We start from the raw sequence: 27,008 nt of genomic DNA, 5'->3' as shown, positions 1-27,008 counted from the left end.
GACCATAACTCAGGAACTAGAAATATTAAAAAAAAAAATTTACAGGCTTCTTTTTAATATTACAAACAACGCAATATGTAAAATTGAGAATGATTGAAAGATATCACTTTTGAGCATTTCCTGGTTTTCTCAGAAAATGGCTCTTAAGAGTGTTTTTAAGAAGACTACTTGAATTCTTCCACGCCACTAAATACAATTACAATGACGTATTTTACTAAATACAATTGCAATGACGTAAAAAAGTGTTTAAATAATCAAATCAAATGAGGAGCCCATTTGCAAAACGCGCTAAGTTCGAGTAAACTGATTTTGACAAAACAACAAAAAACTAAACTACTTTTAGTTGCGCATCAACAGAAATTTTCTTTGTTCATTTTTAGGACCAAAAATTTATTAATTCTATTTAAATATTAGATTTTATAATAAATTATAAAATCTAATATTTAAATAGATGATAGATTTAAGTATATAAAACGTGGAAATATAGTCAACTCAAAATTTTTATTTTTGTGGCTTAGCGCGTTTTGCAGATGGGCTCCTCAAATGATAATTTTATCTTTTGTAATCAAAAAAAATGCATAAAAACTTAAACTTTAGACCAAGTAGCCAAAAAATCATTCCTTTAGTTTTATTACATATCTTGGAATCAAAGTTCTCTCAAATTTTTATTCTCATCCTAAAAACTTAGCAGTGAAATTGATCAAACGGGATGCTAGCCAAAATTTGTGAAAACTATGAAAGTTATGAAGTTTTACTCAATATATACCATGCAATTTTTGGGTCACATCTCATATAAGCTTGTCAGGTTTGGGAAAAAGCCTCATTCTTTTTTAAGATTATCTAACCTAAGGCTTTAAAATAATTTTCTTTCAACAATATCGTTCTAATTCTGACATCCTTTACTTTGTTTTGAAACTTCTCAAATTTTGTGATCTTGTTTATAGGGATTGCGATTTCCCGGACTTTTTCCATTCCCGGGATAAAGGGAATTATTTACATTGTTCCCGGGATCCCGGGAAATTCCCGGGAAAATCTTCATCAGAGAAAATATAAATAACTAAATACACTTTTCTATTTTTCTATTTATTTTTTGTAACTGTTTACAACTTTAAAGTGACTTCTGAGAAAAACCAGTGCATCGAGATGAATGTCGATCAATCTAGTTCTATAGTTGGTAAAAAAAAATCCAGTTGAACTAAACGCCCTTTCAGCCTCTACACTGGAAGGACGAATAGTTAAAAGCGCATTATAAAGCATATCTAAGTTATGCGATCTTTTATTAGTAGCTTCAAACAGATTGAATTCTTGACGCATAATTGATTTATTGCACTTGACTTCAAAAACATCTTTTTTTTTTACAAATTTTTCTAATCTGGCAGCCATAGATTCAGATAACTGATTTATATCAATAATACTAATGTTAAGTTTTCTATCGCTATCTTTTTCTTTTGCTATATTTTCAATTATGGGAAAAAGTCGACCAGCTATTTCAATCGCTAAATTTATCATAACTGCTTTAGATGGCATGCTAAATAAGTCATCATCCATATCACTTTTTGAAGATTGTGGATTATCTAAAAATTTTAGTAAACCAACAAGATCTTTTTTTCTTCTTTGACATATTCTTTCAATTAAAGCATTTTTAAGATCTTTTGCTAGGTAGCAATCTTGAACATCAAGTTCTTTAACCATAAATTTTAATGTGTCATCAGCTGTTAATAAAGTTGCTTCCCTTCTGCAAATCATTTCAGAACCTAAGACAATAAGTTCCAGACTTTTTGCTAAATTTTCAATTACTGTAAGTTCATCATCAGACAACATTAGGTTTTCTAAACTGAAATCCGCGAGAGATTGAAAAAGCAGTTTTATGCTTCGCGAGAGAGAAGCATAAAACTGCTTTTTTAACTTTAATAAATCTTTGAATCATGGTCAACATTGAATTTCAACGAGTTTTTGAATCCAAAATTAGCCCTAGCTCTTGTCCAAATTCATTTTTAGAATAACGCTTTAAAGAATCTATTTTTAAAGGAGATCTTTTAAAAGTTACAACTATTTTTCTAACTTTAACAAGAACTTTATGAAGCTCAGGAACAAGATCAGGAACTTGGTCACTAATTTCATTTTGCTGATCCTCCTCATCATAATCATCGTCATCTTCAAAGACATCATCTTCAATATCTTTGTCATTAGTACTTTGATCATTATTTTTGCCTTTTTTTTTATATATTACATCAACAACGGCTAAATGTATTGCGTGTGCAAAACAAAGTTGATATTCAGAAGGCGAAGTATATCCTAATTTTTCCATAACAGAAGCACCATCAGTTGTTATGCAAACTACATCATTTGTAAGACTTACATTAAACATGTTTAATTTTTTGATGAGTAGCTCTAGGCAATCATTTGAATTGTGCGATCCTAACATTCGCTCTAATCCAAGATTAATAAAGCCTTCATTAAAGTGAAGATTTATATTCATAAATCTTCTGCCATGTTTTGAATATTCATCCAAATCTATACTAAACTTGCATTTTTTTTTCTTTTATTTCGAGTATCTTTTTTTTATTTTCTTCGACTATTTCCAAATAATATATATATATAAGATTCATGACATCTGTTTTCGATTTAGGAAGAGTAAAGCCTTTATCACGAAGCAACTCGCGAATTTGATCCGATTCAGTTATTGCATTAATAGAAAAACCATCAATCGCAGCAAAACGAGCCAATCGTTCTCCCAATAAAACTTTTTTTGTCATGGAATCAATTGTTAATTGAACACAACGTTTTTTAGTTGATGGTTCTTCTTCTTTATTTAAAATAATATTATGGATTTTTTCTAAATGCCTCTTCAATCCAACAGTGGAACCACCTTTGCATAGTAATATTTTTGGACAATGTTTGCATTGTGCCTCGTCTGCTTTTTTAAGATCAAAATAACTCCAAACCTTCGAAGTTTCCCAATGCGCTGCGATAAATTTCAATATGTAAACAATATAAATAAGCAATATTTCTTATGGTCCGGAAAACAAAAAATTCTGACTTTGGCGGGAAAGTCAAAAAATGTGTGTACAAAAATCCCGGGATCCCGAAAAAAATTTCCCGGGATTCCGGGAAATTGGAATAAAATTTTTCCCGGGAATTTCCCGGGAACAAATTCCCGGTAAGAATCACTACTTGTTTACCTATTAAGTTTTTAGTTTGTCTGGAATCATAAATAAGTAAACCTCCCTCTCTAATTCTCTAATTTTTTACCACTATAAAATGTTCTTTATATTATCTTTGATTATTTAGTAACTTTATCTATTTCAAATCTTTGTTCGATAAAATAATGTAAACGATAATAAAAAATAAATGTAAACTAATGTAAACGATAGTAATGTAAACGATAATAATGTAAACGATAATAATGTAAAAATAATGTAAACGATAAAATTATTCACAAACCAATGCTTAAAATTGTGGAATAATTTACCTCTTCATTTTCAATCACTTATTTCTATTTCACAATTAAAAACCATCTTTTTGACCATTTTGGAAAAAATACTGTATGTAAAAATGGGGCTAAACATATGTTATTATTCCTATCGCTATTGTATTAGTATTAGTATTATGTGATGTTAATATTATTTACATTTTTATTACCGTCAATGTTACTTAATATTGTTTAATATTTACTTTTGCCGAAAACCGAATATTCGGCAAGGCGATCAGCCAAAGAAGCCAACAACAAATAGTTGTTTTGATGGTTCCAACCTTCTTTATTTAAGTGTATATGCTAACTAAGCGTCTTTGTTTCATTTATGACTAAGCCGTGTTACAACGCGCATAATTAGTTGAGTTTTATTTATTAAAGTATAGTATGCTCTTCAAACCATTCAAAAAGATTACAAAAATAACCAGTTAAGGTATATCTTGCAAAGAAATTTCAGAAGTTGCTATAGTTAGATACAGCACAAAAAACTCCAATTTTATTTAAACTTTTATCTTTGCAACAACCTAAACTAAAAGGATCGTTCAACTTTAATAGAAGTGTCAATTGATTTGGTGAAAAGTAGAACAGTATTAGTCTAATATTCGAGATAATTAATGTTTAAATTTTTCGAGATAATTAAATTCGAGATAATTAATGTTTAAATTTTAAACAGTTATAGTAAAATAATACTAGTCCATCTTTCTTTCATTATAAAAATTAATGAAAAAAAGATGGACTAATACTATTTTTGTAGTACATAGAGAGACATAAGATAAATGAAATTATGCAAAAATTGCAAATAACAAAAAATGGACTACTACTGTTCTTCTTGAATCCAAATTCTCCCTGCATGAAAGATGGGGTGTACAGCAAAAACTATCCTAAAGAATTTAATGCTAACACAGTAGCAGTTCGTAATGGTTATCCATGCTATAGACGTCCTGATAATGGTTTGGTTATCAATATTAAAGGTAACAATGTAGATAACCGCTGGGTGGTACCTTACAAACCATGTTTACCAAAAAAATATAAAGCTCACATTAATGTTGAAGCTTGCATGTCTGTTAAGGCTGTTAAGTATTTGTACAAATACATATACAAGGGTCACGACTGTGCCAATATTTAAATAAATGAAAAATTTAATCATGATGAAGTAAACACTTTTTTAGATTGTCGTTATGTTAGTGCACCTGAAGCATTGTGGCGAATTTTCGAGTATCCTATAAGTCATATGTTACACACTGAATAAAATACACTATCTGCTTCCTGAGAATCAGATAGTGTATTTTAGAGAAGGAGCAGAGCAAGTGGCTTTAGATCGTGCTGCTCAACGAGATCACATCTTAAGGCATGGTTTAAGTGAAATTCTGAAAATGAAGAAGCCCAATGTTATTCATATGTAGACATTCCTTATCACTTTGTTTATGATGATAAACTTTGTAAATGGAAAGTTAGGCAAAGGGGTGGTTATAAGGTGATAGTAACAATGTATAAAGTTATTTTTTTTTTTTAATTTTCCAGAATAATACGAACAAGGTAAATTTACAATGAATATATTACTGGTAGGACGTCCAGAAGATCACATGTTCTTATCGTAAAACCCATTACAATCTATATAAAAAAAATTCGTACATTAAAGAATTAAATATGCGTTGTAATACTCTTCAGATGTTAAGCAAGTTTTAACATAATATTTTATAATATAGGTATATAACATTCTCAATATTAAATAATATTATAATATAAAGTATTCAATATATGTTGTATAAATTATATTCTTTATACAGTAAAGAAAAATTATGTATGAAATCATATTAACTTGAAATACTAAAAATAAATGAATATATTTTGTGTTGAAAATGTTATTTCTTTTAGTTTCTTTTTAAAGGAAGAAAAAGACCACTTGAAAGAAAAATCAAAGTTAGGTAATACTATTTTATTCCAGAGAAATGGACAACGATAAGAAATACAAAACTGGTCAATTTTTGTTTTGCAAAATGGCTCTTGAATATTTTTACTACAACGAAGTTCATATTTGTTTTTGGGTTTCAAATTATAAAGATTTATAAATACACTACGAGATACATTTTCCTTACATTTAAACATAAAACATAAAATATTAAAAATATTTAGTTCGTATATATTTAAAACTTTCATTTCTATAAGAAGTAGTGTTGAACTTGAAAAACGATTTGCAAAATTAATTATGCGAGCTGCGTGTTTCTGATGCTGATAGAGAGATTTAAGTTTGGTTTTGAGAGCGCTTCCCCATATAATATTAGCATAGTTTATATGGCAATGAGTAAATGAATAATATAGTTGAGTTAGTTGGTTTTTATTTAGTATTGGAATTCTAAATAGCTTTATATAGAATTCCAATGCTTTTAGCAACTTTCATGGAATATTATCAGTTCGTTGATTCCAAGATAAGTTTTCGTTTATCATAACTTCTAAGAGTTTTTTAATTTTTTCTCTTTTTATGATTGTATTGTCAACTAACAAGTCAGGCAAGATTTTTGGATTCTCTTTTTTTGAGAGGTTGGGTAAAAAAGTAAAAAAAAAAATTTTATCCGAATTCAAAGATAATTTATTTTTTCAAAACCAGTATAATATTCTTTTTAGTTCATTATTCATTTTATTAAAAAGTATATCTATGTCTTCTTGCGACTGAAACAAATTCGTATCATCCGCAAAATTTACGGTCGTTAAGTTAGAAGCTTTGTAAAGATCATTTATGTATAATAAAAAACAGTGGCACAGTTATAGACTCAGTTATATTAAAAACAAATTGTTTGCGATTACTTAGGTAGCTTTTGAACCAATTTAGGGTTTTATCTTTCACACAATAGCCTTCCAGCTTTTTAATTAAAACATGATGATTAACAGTATCAAAAGGCTTTGACAAGTCAATGAATATGCCTAGTGTGAATTGAGAAATTTTTAAATGAGTCGGCAATATTGCGCGTTACTTGGAGAATAGCGTATTCAGTAGAATTGTTTTTTTGAAAACCAAATTGATTTTTATAGAGGAGTTTATTATCAATAAGATAAGTGTATATTCTGTTATACATTATTTTTTCTAATATTTTTGAAAAGGCTGGTAGAACTGAGATAAGACGATAGTTTGTTATATTGGTATGATCACCTGTTTTAAAGATTAGAGTTATTTTTTTCTATTTTCAAACTATCTGGAAAAGATCCTTGAGTAGTAGATGCTTCAAAAACTTTGTAGAGGATTTCTTTGATCACATTAAAATAGTCAATTATAATATTTCTATTTATATTATCAGACCCAATTGCTTTATTCCTTTTTAATGATTTAAATGCTATTTCAAATTCAAAATAACTTAGATTTAAAAAATTTATAGTTGAATTTGGTGACGATATAAATTCGTCAACAGAGTTGTTGTCGACATAAGGAATCTTATTTGATAGGCTATGTCCTATTATTAAAAAAATCTTATTGAATTCAGCAGCGATTTTATTTGAATCGGTAACTAATTTATTTTCTACTTTTATAGCATTCGACATCGAATTTGTGCTTGTTTTATGTTTGCCAGTAATTTTTTTCACTATTTGCCAAACCCGCCTTAAATTATGTTTGTGTTTCATAAGCAGGTCAGAGTAGTAAATTTGTTTGGCTTTTTTGCGGAGATTTTCAAATAGATTTTTATAAGCTGTGTAGCTATTTTTATGTTTGTCTGATTTATTTTCAAGATATTTAACATACAGTTTTTGTTATATTTTTGAAGATTTTTTTATTCCTTTAGTTATCCAAGGACAAGAAATGTCTTTGGCGTTAAGAATAATTTCTCGTAACGGAAAGTTTGCTTCGTAGAAAAATATATTAAAAAAAGATGATGTTTATACCCTCATTAAAGTTTATATAGCTCCAGTCTTGATGTTATAGCTTCAGTCTTGATGTAAAGGTTGCTGCTTAAATAAATTTTGGTTAATGTTGTTATAAATACGTTTTTTTATTGTTACTTTTCCGTGCGTATTTGTTTTGAGGTCAGCGCCTAAACAGAAAAAAATTGGAAAATGATCCGAAACATCAGTTTTTACAATACCTTTTTTAGAGCGTTATATTGAAACAGTCATTTATAAAAACGTTGTCAATTAAGGAGGATGAGAACTCTGTAATTCTGGTGGGTTTATTTATAATAGGTACTGTTCCCGTTTCAGATAAATGGTTTTTCAAACTTTGTAATGTTTTTTTTTTATTGTACTGGAAACAGTCTAGGTTGAAATCCCCTAGTATGTAATTTTTTTCTTTTCTAGAATAACTTTTTCAATTGTATTATGAACAAGATAATTGCTTAGGTACTCAGTTCTTCCAGTTGGTGGCCGATAGCAGTAGCTCAGTAAAATATTTTTAAATTTTTTGTTTAATATTTCAACCGTTAAAATCTCAATATTTTTATCAGAAACACTGATTTCGCTTCTAATATTATACCCAATGTTTTTTTTTGTTTAAAAAAAAACTCCTCCACGCTTACTAATATTAGTTTTAGCTTTATATAATTTTCTAGTATATTTTTACGATCTTTATAATCTAGAAATTTAACTACAACAGTTCTTCTTCTTATTTTGCCGTCATCGTTTTCTTTCTTCCCCGTTCTGCGCGCGGGTTGAATATGTATTTCTTTTTTTATACTTAATTTTTCTTTTATTAGTTTTCTCACTTTCTCCTCGCTGTTTTTCCACGTTTTCCCTTCAGTTTCCTCGACTCCTTCAAACCGAAGGTTGTTACGACGACTCCTATCCTCTAGCTCTGCCATTTTGTCTTTAAGATATTCGTTTTCAAGATTTGTTGCTTCTTGTTTAAATAGTCTTGAGATGATATTTTATTTTTATTGTTGTTTAATGTTTCTTTCATTGTTTCATATTTATCGCTTAGGAATTAATAGTAGAATTAGTTTGATCTAGTTCTTTTTTTAACCGTTTGTTCTCATCTTTTATAATTAAAAAGTCATTTTTTAGCATTTGAAAGCGTTCATTGAATATTTTAAGTAAAGTGTTTTCGTGCATATCCAATAATTCTTTTACTTGAGATGGAGTAAAATTTTTAGTTATTTTATTTTAGTATATAATAATAATGATTGACTTGATAATAGTAGATTTGAAAAAATAAAAGTAATCTGACAACGTGCTGAATTTGGCCGTCCTCTTTTTTCGCCGTAAATTTTCTCCAACCGGAAAATTATTTTTTCTTGGACTGTTATTTTTGCAAGCAAAAAGAGCAACATCTTAGGAGGATGTGCGTACTGTTACTGGTATTGTCCTTGAAATGTTTCGTGAAGCATGTGTTTTGAAAGGTTTGTTGCAAGATTACATTGAATGGCAGAATACTCTTTCTGAGGCGGTTTTAACACGTATGCCAAAGCAAATTAGACAGTAGTTTTCAATTATTTTGACCTTTTGCGAACCTGACAAACCTTTACATCTCTGGAATACATACAAAGCTTTTATGATGGAAGATTTCATTCACCGCTCAGTCCCATTTTTAATAGCTGAATAAGCTACTCTTCATCAAATTGAAAAGATTATTAATCAAAGTGGTAAAACGCTGGCTGATTACAATGTTACTGTTATTGATGAGATTATAGGTTTAAATTTAACGCTTTTAGACTAATTGCTCACCTTTATGTGAATACATCTATCGATTTTGCTCAAATTTGTATTCACGTAAATGCGAACACGTAAATGCGTAACAATCACTTCAAAAATGTAAAGTAAAAGCATTTGCTTTTTTTATCAACCTTATACAAAAAACTTATACAAAAACGCAAGGCAAAATATATTCCGGACATTTTTCGCTAAATATTCTCTGCATTTATTCAGTACAAATTTGGATTGGATGAATGCTGAAATAAATATATGTTAATATATGTTAACTATAAAGTAAATCGACATATTTGTTTACCGTATTTTTTTTTATATTTTTTTGTAATTTCTGCTAGATTATTTAAAAAAAAAAAGCTTGAGTAATAAGCTTTAACATTTTAGAAGCAGTTTACAGGGATAAGCCTTTTCCGGAATTGCGGGTATATTTTTCAACTTAAAATTTTTCCGGATATCCAAAACAATTTCTTTTCATACAAGTTTACAAGTTATATATTAATAAGTTATTAAAATATAAGTTAAGGTATAATTTTTGTGAAGATTTATTTTTTAAGCTTCACTCATCACTCTTAGAATAATAAAGAAAAGTTTAAAAAAAGTTAGAAACTACTCAGCTAAAAGCAAAATTAAGAGGAAGGAAAGGGAAAATATAATTCGGATATTTTACCTAAGCAATTTTTCGCAATTTTAAAACAAGAGTTGGATGATCTATGCATATAATTCAAGTCATATTTTAAAAAAACGATTTTGTTGTGATTTGCATCTTTAATGTTAGAACGTTGCGAAATAAATGGTTAACTGTATCTTTAATGAAGCTAACAGTTTTGTTTTACTAAAAAGCCAAGAAAAATAAAAGTGAGCAGAATTAAAAAATATTGATAAATTTATATTTCATTCGAAAAAACAAATAAAAATTATATTTTTAATAATAATTTTTTTACTAATAACCTGGGTGCGGATTCACAACACTTTCGTAAGTCCAAAACTTGCGTAAAGTTTGCGTAAGTTTTGCTTAAGTTCAAAGTTACGCTACTCAACGCCGTTAATGCAAGTTCTCAAACTTTTTTGTCTTGTTTGTTCTCGGTGATATCAAACATATTTTTTTTCCGGTCTGCAACATTTGTTTTTAAACAATATGATATAAGTTTTAAAAGATATGTTAAGTTTAAACAATATCAATATATATATATATTGTTTAAAACTTAACATATCTTTTGCGATGGAGTATGAAAATATGTATATATATTTTCTACAAAAAAATAAAAAATATATATATTCAAATAAAAAATAAATATTAATCTATGATAATTTAAAGACCGGAAATTTAGTTAAATAGTTTTATGGCATTATAAAATAGGGATGGCTCACATCACAGTAATGTTTAAATTTTGAGCTTAGACTTTTAAATAAACCTTAAGAGGATTAACTTTAAAAGTCTAACTAGTCGTATGTCAATTTGTGTGTTCTTCACAGTCATACTAATAAAAACTTTCATATAAAATGGAAAAAACAGATTTTAAACTTGAAATAACTAATTTTTTTCGACCTTTAATATGTTTGCAGACATATGACTGGTTAGAAATTAAACATATAACTTAAAACTTGTTTGAAAAAGTTGTTTTCTCAGTTTAATGTTTTATCTTCATTGAGAGCAGCACTATTTTATACCAAAATATGGTCCATCAACTATAAAGCAAAATTTTATATCTAAACTTGAGTAATTAAAAAAAAATTTAACTTTGTTTGACTTTAGACAAACTAAAGCGCTAGGAGAAAAAAAAACTTTTTTTTTCTAAAAATTATTCGGGTTAAAAAAATGCAGCGAAACATAACCTTTTTATAAAAACGCAAAATTCGTGTATTTTCCAGTACATGCATTAACCGCGTTGAGTAAGTGGTATTCACAAACCTTGCGTAAACAAAAACTTACGAAATTCCCAAGTTTTTACGTAAGTTATTACTTACGCAAAAAGTCTAAAAAACGGTATTCACAACATTTTCCTAAAAAGTGCTGAGCAAACTTTACGGAAGAAAAGTTACGTCTGCTATTTTCTCACTTAAGTTTGGCGTAACTTTAAATCATCTAAAAATATTTAAAAATGCGTTTTTATTATTATGAAAGATTTCAGATTTTGTTTATTGCCAATAAAATATAATTTTATCTTAATTTTATACTGCTATACGTTAAGTTATTTATTTAAATAATACAACAATAGTTTTTTTTTAACAACAACAACAATAGCAGTATATTTACCAAAAATTTAGATGTATTACATAAACTTGTTTTATAAAACTTGTTTTACCTTAAATTAAAATTAAAAAAATATACACTCAATCTATAAGATGGATAGTTCACTCTCTCATAGCCTAGCTAAAACAAGGAGAGCGACCATAGTACGGATATATCATATAGTTTTGCAGTATGCCAATAACTTATTAAATAAATTAACTTAATAACTAGTTATTATCATACATCAATGCTATATGATCACCATATCATAATGATACATCATAATAATGATACATCATAATGATGTATCATTATGGTAAAGGATACATCATAATGATGTACCCATACTATATTAACTTATGGTTGTATCTATACTATACTATCTATACTATATTATACAAAAATATATACAATAATATTATTGAAGTATATACTTTAACTTGCACAACTAGCATAAAGAGAGAGAGAGAGAGAGAGAGAGAGAGAGAGAGAGAGAGAGAGAGAGAGAGAGAGACTCACTCTCTCACTCTCTCACTCTCTCTGTGTGAGAGAAAAATTATTTGTCCTAATATAGATACAATATTCACAAAAATATGTAATCAATTTATTAGTTTTTCAAATCTTTTTTTTTTCTTAAATTTATAAACAAGAACAAGACTATTTCAAAATACAATAATGCAAAAATTAACTCTGAGTAATCAGGCTATTAAAGTAAAAAAGGATTATAAACTAAATATTAAACTTACTTTGAATAATGATGCTATGTTTTTTCGATAGTTTTAATTATTCAAAGGTATTAAAGGTATAACAATATTAAGATTATTTTGAATAATTATGCTCTGTTTTTAATTATTTCAATTATCAGGAGATATTAACATCTATGGATAATTTAAATTATTAAAAACATTAGGCTTTAAAATTGTTTTTTAAAGCCTAATTTCTTTGATAAATAATATTGTTATTTGCAAATAATAAACATATTCTGTTATAGTTTAAATTGTTTTGGTAGATCGTTTTTTTTTGTATATCTATATGAAATCTCATTGGTGTAGTTTGTTATTGTAAAGAGCAGAAATTCCATAAAAAGTTCCTTGATCCACCAGTTAGTCCGAATGGAGTGATAGTGCTTTTCACAATTCAGTAAAATTATTATCTATTGCTGTTGAAAATAGTATTACAACTCTTGAGATGAAAGCATATTGTTCACACTGGCTGTAGCTATTAGATTATACTTTATTTGGTGTCTTAAAAACCTACGACAATACTTGTTGTTATGATTTAATCAATACTTGCTCTGTTAAAGAGTCAAACTTTTTTATACTGCATGTACCTGATTTACAGAGTTAACTTTATGCTATCCATCAAATATAAAAATCATGTTTTTATTGCAAGTATGGTACCATAAATTCTCAATCTGAAATAACACTGAAAAAAAAATTACAAAAAACAAGTGGGTTTTAATTCAAACTCAACTTTTATTAATTAATACAATTGAAACATTTTCCATAACATGAAAAATACAATGTATTTTTCATAGTATGTTATGGAAAAGTTGTTGAACTTTTGCTTATGTTTTCAAAATGTTTCTTGTATTTCTGACAATAGAAATTTTGTTTATAAATAGTTTCAAATATACTAGAATGCAATCAAATGTATTTCTTGAATTTATTGAAGCAATTTCTTTATTTGATGAAACTGTCATTCCCTATTGCAAGTAAAAGTGTTTTGATTCAAGTCAATTATATGATAAAACAAGACCTCTGAAAAAAAAATTTAACAATTATCATGATGTTTTCTTATACCTTAGGGTATGGAGAAGTAAGAATGAAAACAAGAAGTTAAAAAAAACACTTTAGTTTAGCACTTCCATTATTTTATGAACGTGAAAGTTTATGCTTAACTAAAGTACTTTATTTTAACTTCCTGAAGCAATGCAAGATAAGTTGCATGATCTGATCAGGGGTGAACCCAGACCTTTTTTGGTACTATAGGACCGGTATGAGCGCCAAAAAAATGACTCAAAATATAAATTTCATGTTGTTTTTCTTTTTCTTTTTATATTAAAAATAGAAAAGATAGTTCTTTCAACTGGTAGTTTCCGCATATTTTAGCTAGTTTATTTAGCCAGTAATGTTTACAAATAAGGTTCGCTGCAAGTTTAGAGTTAGGGTTGAATAAAACTAATGGGCATTCACTGATGGCATCATACAGGAAGCCGAATAATTATCTTATATAAGCCAAGGATAATACAATTTATATTTCCCATTTGGATTTGAATAAATATGCCCGAATTATTTCTTAATGAGTGCTTGTAATATTTATATTTAAAATAATAGATGTGTAGCATTTTGTTAATAATCGATATCTCATTTAAAAAAACAACCGACTCCTATTTGTTCCATTTTTAATCCAATTATTAATTATTTTGATTATTTTGCTAATTGATTTTTAAAACAGATTGAAAGAATGTTTAAGCTATGTATGCTATTACTTTTAAAAGTAATTGCATGTATATGCTATATGGGGCAATTCAAATACAAAGAAACACTTTTTGCTGTTTTTTGACTCCCTTCTTTGTATATGTAACATTTTAAACAATCTCTCCCCGCCCTATTTGAAACGTGACATTATTTTTCAACAAATATATCTTTGAGTTGGTACTTTTATGCTAAAGGCTTACTATTCCGCTGTGATTAGAATATAAATTTTAAATATTTTGTCATGTCACACTGTGGCTAACCATCCCATCTCCCATGTGATATTTGGTGACACTTTCAAACACCTCCAACCCATATAAGAATACGTATTATTTGAATAGCCCCTATATAGTTTTGCTACATTTTTAAATATAGCAACAACAAAAACGAAAACAAAAAAAATTGTAAGTAAAATTAAGCCCTGTCATTAAAAAAGAAACATTCACTGTTTGGTCACATTGCCCTGTGTGTCTTAATAAAAAAAAAAATTATTTATACTAACTACTTTCTTTATACAAATAGTTATAAAAATTTGCCTTAAATTTTGGGTAAGTTTTTGCATAAGTTTTTGCGTAAGTTTTTGCCTAAGTTTTGCGTAACTCATACGCAACCTTAACTTTACGCAAATGCTGCGAAAAAGTTGTGAATACCAAATAGTTACGCAAAAAATATTTTGCGTAAGTTTTTCGTAACTTTAGCTCAGCTACGCAAGAGTTACGCAAAAGTTGTGAATCCGCACCCTGTATTCCGGTTTGCCTACTGCTAGTAATCATAAAAACTGTTTAATGCTGTAACTAGAAAACAAAGTTACTCTAACTATGTTGATTAAAATTTTGTTATCTAAACTCTTGGCAGTTAACTAATAAAGTAAATTTCAAATCTCGAAAATTTACTAAATTAAAATCAAATTAAAAATCAAGTTTTAACAGAAGACAAAATAACCATAAATAATGATGTAGGGCAGAATATGAAGGTTAAATGAAAAAGGGGAAAAAAATATCAAAAAACATATTTAAATTCACATAAAATATAATTTCTTTTTTAATAAAATATAAAAGACACTGTCTGTTGATTACTGCACTTAAAATTTAGACTAAGCGGTCAAAAATCTGCCCAGTAACATCTCAATTATAAATTGCATTCAAAATTAAACCTTATATACTTTTTTCCTCTCATTTTAGACTTTTTGATAAAACTGTGCAGATTGTTAGCTTTTTGCGGAACCTTTTGCATTTTTCAACGTTGTTGAAAAATGAAAGACGTTCTAAAAATGGTTAAATGTTTAACTGTAAGAGCTTTACATGGTTGCAATGAGCGTTTCTAGGGGCTGAAAATCGAGCTACTTTTAAATAAAGTTTTAACTTAGTCTTTTTCTTTTACAAAAACATACATCTTTTTTGAAACCTTCAATATTTAAACTATCTGTAAAGTTTATATAAGAAAATTCGAAAAAGTGGAGATTATTTATAGTTGGTACACATCTATAATTTTTAATCTTCAAACTCGATAACCTTAATATCAAATGATTGAAGTTATTTATAACTAATATACTTCTTCACTCCGTTGCAGGTTTTGTTTTCATATCAAATGCAATTATCGTCCCAGAAATGTCCTTTCGTTACTCCGTAAAATTTTTCACGGCGATTTCCAAATTATTTTAATTTGGGGCATTTTGCATGACCGCGCAAGTTGAAAGAGTATTCTTACGAGCAAGTTAAACAATTTTCCCAATAAATGTTGCCACAAATCCGATTAGTATCTTGCGCTTTCCCTTTTTTAGTTTAGACAAATTATTCACCTCAAACCTTTAAATCTTATGATTTCTAGTCAATAAAAATCAAGTTAAATAAAACTTTAATATCGTATCATTACATTATAATTTAAAATATTACATTTTTGAATTATTTCAATTAATAACAATCATTCTCCCTAAGTTTATGTTATACACAATTTAAATAACACTAATTAATAGTTAGTGTTATTTAAATTGTGTATGACATAAACTTAGGCAGAATGATTGTTATTAATTAGTATAATTCAAGAATGTAATCTTTTAAATTATAATGTAATAATACGATTTTAAAGTTTTATTTAACTTTGTATGTAACATACATGTATGTAAGTTTGTATGTAATTTTGTATTGTAAATTTGTATGTAATATACATGCATGTAACATACATCAACTGTTTATTAGCCTACTGTTGCAAGGAAGTGATCTGCTATATTTCTTACGTTTAAAAAGTCTCCACTGGCGAGAGTGCAACAAGCAAAAAAGTAAAGTTATTTTAGGCTGTTTAACTGTTGCTTTACCTGTATTATATATGTATATATATATATATATATATATATATATATATATATATATATATATATATATATATATATATATATATATATATATATATATATATATATATATATATATATATATACACTATTGGCCATTAATAACAATCTATCAAGTTATTTTAGTATAAATATAAGTTTAAAATTAAATATTTTATAAACTAAAAGTGATTTTTTCCTAAGTTTTTTTTTATTGAAATAAATCCAATTTGCACAATATATTGATTATAAAATAATAAAGATTTTAAAAATTAAAATATAAAATATTGAAATTAAAACAAGTGTTCATTTGTATAAAAAAAAAAAGAATAAATAAACAAATCACAAAAACAAAATAAACAAACCCTAATAAAAAAATACTAACAAAACATAAAAAAAAGAATTATTATTTTGTTGACAATCCTTTTGCTTTTGAGCATTCACTTATATGTTTAGGCATGGAGTTCACTAAATTCTTAGTAATTTCTTTAAGAACGCTATTCAGTAATTTTGTTACTAATTTTTTCAGCTGGTCCAGATCTTTTATTTCAATTTTACCAAGATTATGGTTTAACCCAGACCACAAATTATCTATGTAATTGAGATCTAGACAATTGGCAGGACGAGACATGGTTTTGATACTGTTTTCTTCAAACAGTTGCTTGCAAATCTTAGCAATATGGAGCATAACCTTGTTGGAAGACTCCCGTGTCTTTTGGGAAAATGTTAATGGAAGGCATTAACTAGTTATCCAACATGTCTAAATAATTTTGAGAATCAAATCTTCCATCAAATAGTTTGAAACAACCGACACCTTCATAGTTCATACATGTCCAGATGCCTATGCTACCACTACCATGTTTTTTTTATACGTAGAACAATTTGGGTCCGTTTTTTCATGTGGCTTTCTTCTCAGCATTACTTGGTTTTCTCTTAAATCAACATCAATATTTATTTTTTCTCTGAAAAGAATGTTGTGCCACGTGCTCATCGACCAAATTTTATGAGCGAAACATCAGTTTTTTTTTGTTTTCTGATGTTTCATCAATAGACACTGTTTTGCAAGCAGCTTGCCACATGTAATTGCATTTTTGTAGTACTCTTTTAATTGTTTAAGCACTAGCAACAACACCAGAACCTTTTTGTCCTTTTCAACTATAATCAGCTAATGATAAATTTTTCTTTTTTTTTTTTACTATGCAAAAAAGTGAACGTTTATTTGAAAATGCTGAGCCTACTAGGACATGGAAAATTTTAAATTGTATTGCATTTTTTAATATCGGCTGATTATTCTGCTAAAAGTGGCATATGTTAGGTTAAAATGTTTTGTAGTTTCTCTCATTAAGATATTTTCTTCATTCATTACTATAATTTTTAAATTTTGTTATATTATCAATAATTTTTCCAGTCAATTTAATTGTTTTATTGCTTAAATATTGTAGATAATTAGATACTCATTTTTTTATTTCATTTTACGCAAATTTTTCAGATATTTATAACAATTTAAATTAAAATTCTCATAAAAATTATTAATAGTTTGCAAATAAGTGAAAAGTTTTAATCAAAGAAAAATGAAATTTTGAAGGAAGTTTGAAACAATAGAGTGTATTGTTAATTTTTGCCATAATAATTGTTTTAGATTATGAGATACGTCAAAAAAAAGCAAGATTATTAGCATATCATATAATATATTTATGAGTATCTATATTTATTTAAAAGAAAATAGGATGCTCATCAATACACATTTTTTATATTTAAGAAGAGTCAAACAATTATTAACTTAATATCAATCAAAGTCTAATAATATCAAAAAAAACCATTCTGGATTGTTATAATCGGCCAGTACTGCGTATGTATGTATGTGTATATATATATATATATATATATATATATATATATATATATATATATATATATATATATATATATATTAGTAGTAGAAAATCACTTAACAAAAATTTTTTCCATTTAACACTGTGTTTCATCAACAAAGATTCATCAGAAATGGATCCATTTCTGATGAATCTTTGTTGATGAAACACAGTGTTAAATGGAAAAAAATTTTGTTAAGTGATTTTCTACTACTAATATAATTGCTCTGTTCTTTTAAGAACATTGAGCACTCTATTGTGTAGAATACTTTTTAAAGTTGTTTAAATATATATATATATATATATATATATATATATATATATATATATATATATATATATATATATATATGTATATATATATATATATATATATATATATATATATATATATATATATATATATGTATATATATATATATATATATATATATATATATATATATATATATATATATATATATATATATATATATCCTTTAGTAAAACTTAAAATGCATTTTGTGGAATACTGAAATCGCCAATAAATAGATATGCAATCATCACAGGTAAACTAAAATGTTTGTCTAAGAATAAATGTTTTTTAATATCATATTTAATTTAAAAAAATTTTATTCTTTAAGTAAATTGTATAAACTTATTTATGAACTTTAAGTTAAAAAAAAATTATTTTGAGTTGAATTAGTACAATCGGAACTTCTCCAAGTTTATCTTTGTAATTTAGTATATTGATGTATATATATGTGTATATATATATGTATATATATATGTATATATATATGTATATATATATATATATATATATATATATATATATATATATATACACACACACACATATATATACATATATATATACATACATATATATACATATATATATGCATATATATATGCATATATATATGTTTTAGGTGCTGATTTAGGTGAGTAGTGTGGCGTCATGCTGAAATAGCGCACTACCGGGGGCATGCATACATCAAATGACAAGGGGGTTGGGATGGGGCAGCAATCTTTTCATTCATTATTCCTCCTTTTCTTCTTTTTCTAAATAAACCGTATCAATTTAGATAAGCAAAAAAAGTGAGCAAATGCTCACATAAATACGCTATAGTTTGTGTGTATATATATATATATATATATATATATATATATATATATATATATATATATATATATATATATATATATATATATATAGTTAAAAACAAGAAAAAACTTTTATTATGGAACTTTAAGTTTCATGCCTAATGGCAATCATCAGCCATATATTACAAAATTAAAAATTATATGTTAAAATTACAATTAGAATTATGGTAGCATGAGTTCTAATGACTCCATGGAAGCAAAATTTTGAAAGTTTTAAAACAGTAACATGCCGTAAACGTGTCGTAAACCAACCAGGATCAATCTGCAATATCAAATGAGGAAATAAGGAATTAATTTTTGTGCCTACACTTCTAGATTATATATATATATATATATATATATATATATATATATATATATATATATATATATATATATATATATATATATATAAATAAATATATATATATATGTATACTTTTTTTTTCCGGACAATTTGTCTGATAGATACTCAAGTTTGGCCGACATGTCTGATAAAACCTTAGGAAATGCAATCAAACGCCATTCCTGACCACACCTAATTTTTTTTTTTTTTAACTTGACCATGACAGTTTTTTTTGACAGCTCAAGGCGTTCTATTTTAAGCACAAAACGTGCTTGAAATAGAAAAAGTTTTTTTCCAGAATTTATTGAACTTATATAAAAAAAAAATCTTAAAGAAAAAGAAAATTTCTAAGCTAAAAAAACTAAAATTTGAAAAGGAAAATATATTTATATTTTTTTATTTATATTACATTTTTTTAATAATATTCTACTATGCGAAATGCTTTGTAATTTATTTAAATACATTAAATACATAAATTATTATTTTTACTTATTACTTCGTTAAATATAGTAACCAATTAATTCAAATGGTTGTTTATAATAAACCCATTTTATTTAAGTTATCAAAGAATATTATACTTAATTACATTTATATTTTTTCGATAAATCTTTTCAAACTTTTTCTATGATTACTTTTATAAACACTTTTAAAAGCAAAAACACTTTTAAAAACAAAAAACGCAAAAACAAACTTTATGTAACATAACTCAAATTTAATAGTGTAATAAAAAGTACTGGTTTCTATAAGCGTTAAATTTTATTATGTTAAAGTTTTTATGAAATAAATTTAAAAAGGGTTTTAAAGACTAAAATATTAGTTTGAAGTTTATAAAAACCATTGGACTAAAAATAAAACAAATATGTAAATTTAAATTAATAATTAATTGCAACGTTTTAATATAAATCATAAAAACAGGGCTGCTTAATTCAAAAAAATTTAATTCTTAAGCATCTTTTAAAAAATGAATTAGCTCAAAAAAATGAAGTATTTTATTAATGTAGCTGTCTGTTCGCCTTCATTTTCTGTTTTGTATAAAAAATAAAAAGTTCAAAAAATGAAGTCTGTATACACTACTGAATTTATTGATAGTTTTAGAACAACTGAAATGATTATAAAATGAACGCACACAAGATATGAGTCTAACAAAATGACTGGTGTCATTTTTTACTGTTCAAGTGCCAGGCAATGTCCAGCAGCTATGTCAAGCCCTATATATATATACACACACACATATATATATATATATATATATATATATGTATATATATATATATATATATATATATATATATATATCAGTATTCTCCATTTGAAATTTAATGCCAGTGCACAAAAAAGTGCTGGCAGGATGGTTATTTTTAAGTCAGCCTGTGCAATTCAAAAAATTCAATTTTTTCTGCTCTTTAGATAATAATAAAAATAGCAAACAAATGTTTTTAATTTTATAATAAATAATTTTATAAAAATTTTATAAATAAATAAAATAAAATAAAAAATTGCTTTAAAAAAATATATAAAACACAAAACTTTCATTGCATCTGTTCTTTTTTTTTAATTTTTTCAGTTTAATACTTACAAATAATTACATAATTCTTGTGACATGCCCGTTGCAATTCGAAGTGGGGTAGAGTTGGTTGTTTTTTTAAATATTTTTTATGATTTTATTCTTATGTAATCATTATTTTAAAGCATATTTTTATATCCTGTTTATACTAGAGAACTGGAATGCAAATTTACTGTATAGTGTTTATTGTATTTTGTTTTTTACTGTACTGTATTTTTTTAAATGTTTTTCTGCTATTTTTTCATTAAAGATTGTTAAATACTTAAAAGCAGTACTCTTAGTAAGATGGTATTTTAAAAATACTGAAAACCATCCTGTTACATTTTTTTCTCTTTTCTATCACTGCCTATAAAATAAAACACAAAGGTTTTTTAGATTAAATTAACTAAAATTGTAATTAAAAACTTATTGTTCCAATAATTATTTAATTTTTGCATTTGTTTTCAAAATCAACACATTTTACATTCTAATTCTTTCATATAATTATTTTAATGAATTCCCCTCCCCAAGGCTGAGGAAGCCACTACAGTCAAAAATTCTACTTTTTTTGTGTGTGTGATTATAACCTCTCTCAACCCTTTTAACTTTGAAACACGAATCAAGATCACTACCTGGAGAAACAAGTTAAGTACAGAACAACCAGGGACTGGTTGTCAAGTTGAAACTCAGAACCTTTTGCTTACAAGGCAAGCCCATTATCCCTATACCACTACCACATTGGTATTGGTTTAGTCATATACATAAGTAATATAAGTTAAAACTATTTTAACAATGGCATCTCTTAAACAACGATGAAAATATGAATGAATTAAATGAGATCAGATTCAAAATCTATGGTTGGTTGCAATACAAATTTTTAAAAATTCCTCTTGGCTCACATGCCGTCATCTTAATTTTTGATTATTCTTTAGATCATTTCAGAAAAATTTATTTCAAAAACAGACAGCAACTGATGTTATACATTTTACAATTATTAAAATCAAATTGCTTCACAATAGAAACTTTCCTCTTGCAATTTCTATTAGCTCCCTTGAAATTGAAAAATCTTTTCTAAAAATATGCAAATGAAAGTTGCATTTTCTTAAAAAAAGTACAATTTAGAGTATTGCGCATAAGAGATTTATAATATAATTATCAATTTCTTACAGGCAGTGATGTGTTTTTATAATTTAGAAGGCGGTGAAAAATGTTTTACAATTCATTCCTAGGAATAGGACGAAAATGTAGTTTATTTAAAATGAGGCTGTTTTCAAACCTTGAAGGTAACTATCAATAGATAAAAATTAGTTAAGAAGGTAGTTCAAAATATAGTCAACACTGATTGCCTGAAATAAAAAAAATGGAAAAGTAGAAAATCAAATAATTTACCGGGTGATTAAAATTTTGTGCTTTAAGTTACCTTTTTTATTGTGAACTAAAGACTGTTATGGTCTTATATATATATATATATATATATATATATATATATATATATATATATATATATATATATATATATATATATATATATATATAAATATATATATATATATATATATATATATATATATATATATATATATATATATATATATATATATATGTATATATATAATCATGGTTTATAATATTTGGAAACACTCAAGTCTTGAGAAATTTAAATATTTAGATGCAAAATATGTATTGTTTTTATATTTTATTTGAATATTATTTTAAATTATATTTTGAGTTACTAGTTGTTTATTAAATATATAAGCACATAAATATTTTTTTTTATTTTATTTAGGTCCTCCTTGATGATGTAACATTGTTTTTGTCAAAAGACTCAGAAGAGCAGGGTAAGGCATCAGAAGATCGTACTGATTGTGCAACAGCTTTGCTCCAATCGCTTCCGTGTTCGCGTTATGCAGTGCTGGAAAAAATTGGTGAGGTGTTTTTTCTAGAATCACAGCATTACATTATTGAAGTTGAAAGGCAGCATTTGGAAGGTTGCTATTATTTTTAAAGTTTTTTAAAGATTTCAAAAGTTTATTGAAACAAGCTGTTGTACATAATGATTTTTTTTATCTAAAGATGCTCCACCTAATTTTGAACCACTTATGTCTAAAAGAAGTGCTCAGATCAAAAAAATTCAGCAAGTTTTAGCTGTTTCAGTTGAAGCAAACTCAAAAGCGTGGGCTCCAATGATATTTCAGGTATTCTGAATAGAAGTTGTTAAAAAGTTTTAAATATTGTATAAATAATAATATTTTGGTGTAAGATATTAACTTGTAACAAAATAGTGTATTTAGACTGTTACAGGAAGCGCTGCGGTCAAACGCCTTTACTGTCCACACAACTTTAACATGGCAGTTTGGATGTTTCGATAAGTTAAGTGTTTTAAGTCAAACAAAACTAAAAAAAAACAGTATTAAATTTTATAAGTAATTTAAAGTAATAGAAAGAGAAAATAAAAAAAAGCAGGCTAAAAAAATATAATTCATTTTAAAGCTTTAAAAAAACTTTGAAAAAGTTTTAAAGTTACGTATTCTAAGCATTATTATAAACAATATTATAAATTATATTCTATATAATTAAATAATATAATAGATAATATTCTAAGCATTATTAGAAACGTGAAGGTTTAATTATTTTTTCTTGTGTTTTCTACAAAGAAATGTTTATTAAAAAGAGTAAGCGTTTCTTTGTAAAATTGATAATGCCATTTCAGTGTTGTTATTTATTTAATGTGTTATTATTTAACTATTATGTACTTTGTTGGAAAAAATAAATATTTACCTAAATGTAAAAAAGCTATAAAAAATATTCTTTGATAATTTTAATAAAACATGTTTATTATAAACAATCATTATTTAAAAGTGTTTCACATAATAATATTAAAACACTAAATTAAAATTTATTTTGAAATATTGATGCTATTTATTATATATATTAAAATACATTTCATACATGCAGTTTCAAAGTTATTAATTCAAAACATTTAAAATGATTACCTCTCAGACTTTAAGTTTTATTTTAGTTGTGTTTTATTTTTATTATTTTAGAACTTTAGTTTATTAAGTTTGTTATTATTTTTTTTAATGTTTAATTAAGCCTAATTTTTTTTTTAGTAAATATATAAAACGCTTTTTTTAAACAATATTTAAAAACATGCAAATAGCCATTGTCAAGTTGTTTTAGGAAAATAATTTATGCTTTGACACCGCACACACTTCCTGTAACAGCCTGGGTGTTATATAATAAATGTTGTGGATTGATTTTTTTTTAATTTGTGCAATATATTGAAAATTATGCATTGTTTTAATTTGATTTTTATTAAATTATATAGTGGGCAGTTCAAACTACTAGTCAGATATGTGGGCAGTATGGAACTAAAAGACGTAAGATTTATATAAATGTATTTTACACTTATTTAGAATTTGTTAAACCAAATTTTTTTGCCAATGGTAGAAGAGAAGCAAAAGAGAATGGGAAAACCTGTGCGGTAGAGAATGGGAAAGCCTGATGCGGTAGTGGTGTAGTGGTAAAGTGCTCGCTTCATAAGCGAGAGGTTCCGAGTTCAATCCCCACCACGTCCCTGGTAGTACCGCGCTAAACTTGTTTCTCCGCGCAGCGGCCTTGTTCCTCAAGGTTTGTGTTTCGGAGTTAGAGAGTTGGGAGAGGGTTATAACCACTATTAAGTAGCCTCCTCATCTGTAGTGGCCTTCTCGGCCTTGAGGAGGTGAATAACAAAAAAAAAAAAAAAAAGCCTGTGTATTTAGGACCATTTTACACCTAGAGTCACCTCACTTTATTTAAACAATATTTTGTTTAGATTTTTTTTATTTAGTCAAGTAACTGATAATACTGATTACTATTTTATCAACCATTTTAGAAACTTGAATAGTGGTTTAATCCTGGGATACCTGTATTTTTGATAATCCTAAAATCATGGGATTGTCTGATATTGATTATGGAATACTCTGTAAGATTAAAGAAAATGAAGCAACATGTTGTAATAACAACAAGTTTTTTATAGCAATAAGACAATTTGTATTTAGTAAAAAATTACAGAAGGTAAAGTTGTATATTTTCAGTTGCACTGTAAAAAAGTTCTGGAAAAAGTTTTACTTTGTGAAAGAAATTTCCTGCAAGTCTTTACAAGATGTCATGTTGGTTAGTATATACACTATTTAAAAGTGTAATACATTATCTTCTTTAAAAATGAAGTTATCAAGGTTTGCATTACAATAGAAAATGTTTAGCATATTTGTGGTGCTTTGTGGTACCCACAATTTGAATTATTGTATAGTGTGGTTTATATTTGTTATAAGAATTTGTTATATAATACAACTTTATGTTGTTTGCAAAAGCTTTAATTATGTATATACCGTTCAGAATTGCATGGGAGTTCAATTTTTCAAAAACTAACAACTCAATAAATTATTTTAAAAATTAGCAGGGTACAATTTTACAGCTGACATGTTATTAATTTTGTTCTTACCAAATTAAATGATGCTAACAATGACATGAGCAAGAAAATCCATACAGCTTTTATGGTTTGTATGCATCAACACTGTAACAACGTAACAATCTAAGCTTCATTCAAGTAGAGTAAGAAATAGTTACATTTGCCTTTTTTCATTTAAATGTAAAAAATATTTTAGTAGATTTGCTCAAAAATGCTGCTCTAGTATAAGCATCAGTTGAATCTGGTTCATTGGATTTGACTAATGGTTCATTGGATTTGACTAATGGACCTGAAATACTGTCTAAGTCTGTAAGTAATTCTATTAGTACTAAAAAAAAACTTAATTGTGATGTTAAAGATAGACAATCAACAATGTAACCAGTTAGATATGAGACAGTATCAAAAATATAAAAAGGAGCAATACTATTTAAAAATAACGGTACAAAGGGTACCAAATACATATGGTACAAAAAGGTTACAATGTGTACAAAATGGCTCACATGGTGATTATTTAGAAAAAGTCTGTATTTCTAATGGCCATGAAACTGACATATGTAGAGGCTGAGCAGACATTTAATTCTGCTAAACTATTCAGTACAAAAGTTGTTTAGGCAATAAAACTTTAAGCGCATTATGCTTATTGAAGTGATAATTGGAAGCATATAAAGCATAATATATTTTCTTATTCCTAAGATAATTTTCTTGTTTTTTCTTTTAGCAATTTTTTATTGTATATATTATAGTATGTTTTGTTATAATCCTGGAAGCATTCCCCAGATCCTGGGACTGGTCATTTTGATTCTAAAATTCTGGTATTGAAAAAGGCCTCTGGGATTTCAGTTTCTAGTTTTGAAGGAGGTAGATGTAATATGTCAGAAAATGCTTTTTATGGCCTATCTTTTATAATGTTAAAAGAATTTCTTCTTTTCAAGTTCCAGCATTTATCTAGTTTTTTATCATTTAATTTTTATCATAGCCTTGTATCTAGGACCACGTGCAAGTAACAACAATTGTTTTTAAAATGATTTATATTAAAGGTATTTGTTGTAAACAGAGAAACCTTTATAATATTACCATTTAAATAAACCATTTTGATTTTTTGAACTCTTTTACTTTTTTATTTGATGTTATTTAAGTGAGATGATTATCTTGATTCAAAACCTTTAATGTGATTTAGCAAATATATATTTCAAATCAGGATTTGAAGGATATTCAGGTAACTTGGTGCATTAGCTAAAAATTGATAAACACTAGTATAAATATGAATTGGCAACTTCTATAAAAAAGCAAATTACATACAACAACTGATATTTAAGAACACTCGCAACAAAATTTACTTACATCTACTAATGGGCTTTTGTTAGGAACAGGGTTTTTTTTGTTAGAAAGTGGTTTTTTGTTTTAAAAATGCTTTACGCTTGTGTCTAGACTAGTTTGCACTTACAAATATTTCTGAAATGTTAGAAAAAGTTATGCAGGGATTAAAGTTAGTTAGCTCTATGTGATCACATCAGATTTAGCATTTTAAAAGAACCATAGG

At 26.5% G+C, this 27,008-nt stretch overlaps 1 protein-coding gene across 2 annotated transcripts in view; it reads left to right on the top strand.

The window, feature by feature from the left end:
* The first annotated feature begins 15,988 nt into the window (after nt 1-15,988).
* Nucleotides 15,989-27,008, top strand: part of LOC101236693 (integrator complex subunit 5) — a 42,212-nt gene continuing 31,192 nt past the window's right edge. For both annotated transcript variants that reach the window (XM_065790410.1, XM_065790409.1), the window contains exons 1-5: nt 15,989-16,079; nt 18,485-18,549; nt 22,805-23,006; nt 23,092-23,213; nt 24,347-24,398. In XM_065790410.1, the coding sequence (XP_065646482.1) occupies nt 18,535-18,549; nt 22,805-23,006; nt 23,092-23,213; nt 24,347-24,398 (391 nt within the window). In that variant the 5' untranslated portion in view covers nt 15,989-16,079; nt 18,485-18,534. The remainder of the gene's footprint in view (nt 16,080-18,484; nt 18,550-22,804; nt 23,007-23,091; nt 23,214-24,346; nt 24,399-27,008) is intronic.

The sequence above is a fragment of the Hydra vulgaris genome, chromosome 02 (assembly GCF_038396675.1).
Source record: "Hydra vulgaris chromosome 02, alternate assembly HydraT2T_AEP".
NCBI lineage: Eukaryota > Metazoa > Cnidaria > Hydrozoa > Anthoathecata > Hydridae > Hydra > Hydra vulgaris.
Note: the sequence above shows the minus strand (reverse complement) of the source record. Positions and strands in the feature narration are given on the sequence as shown.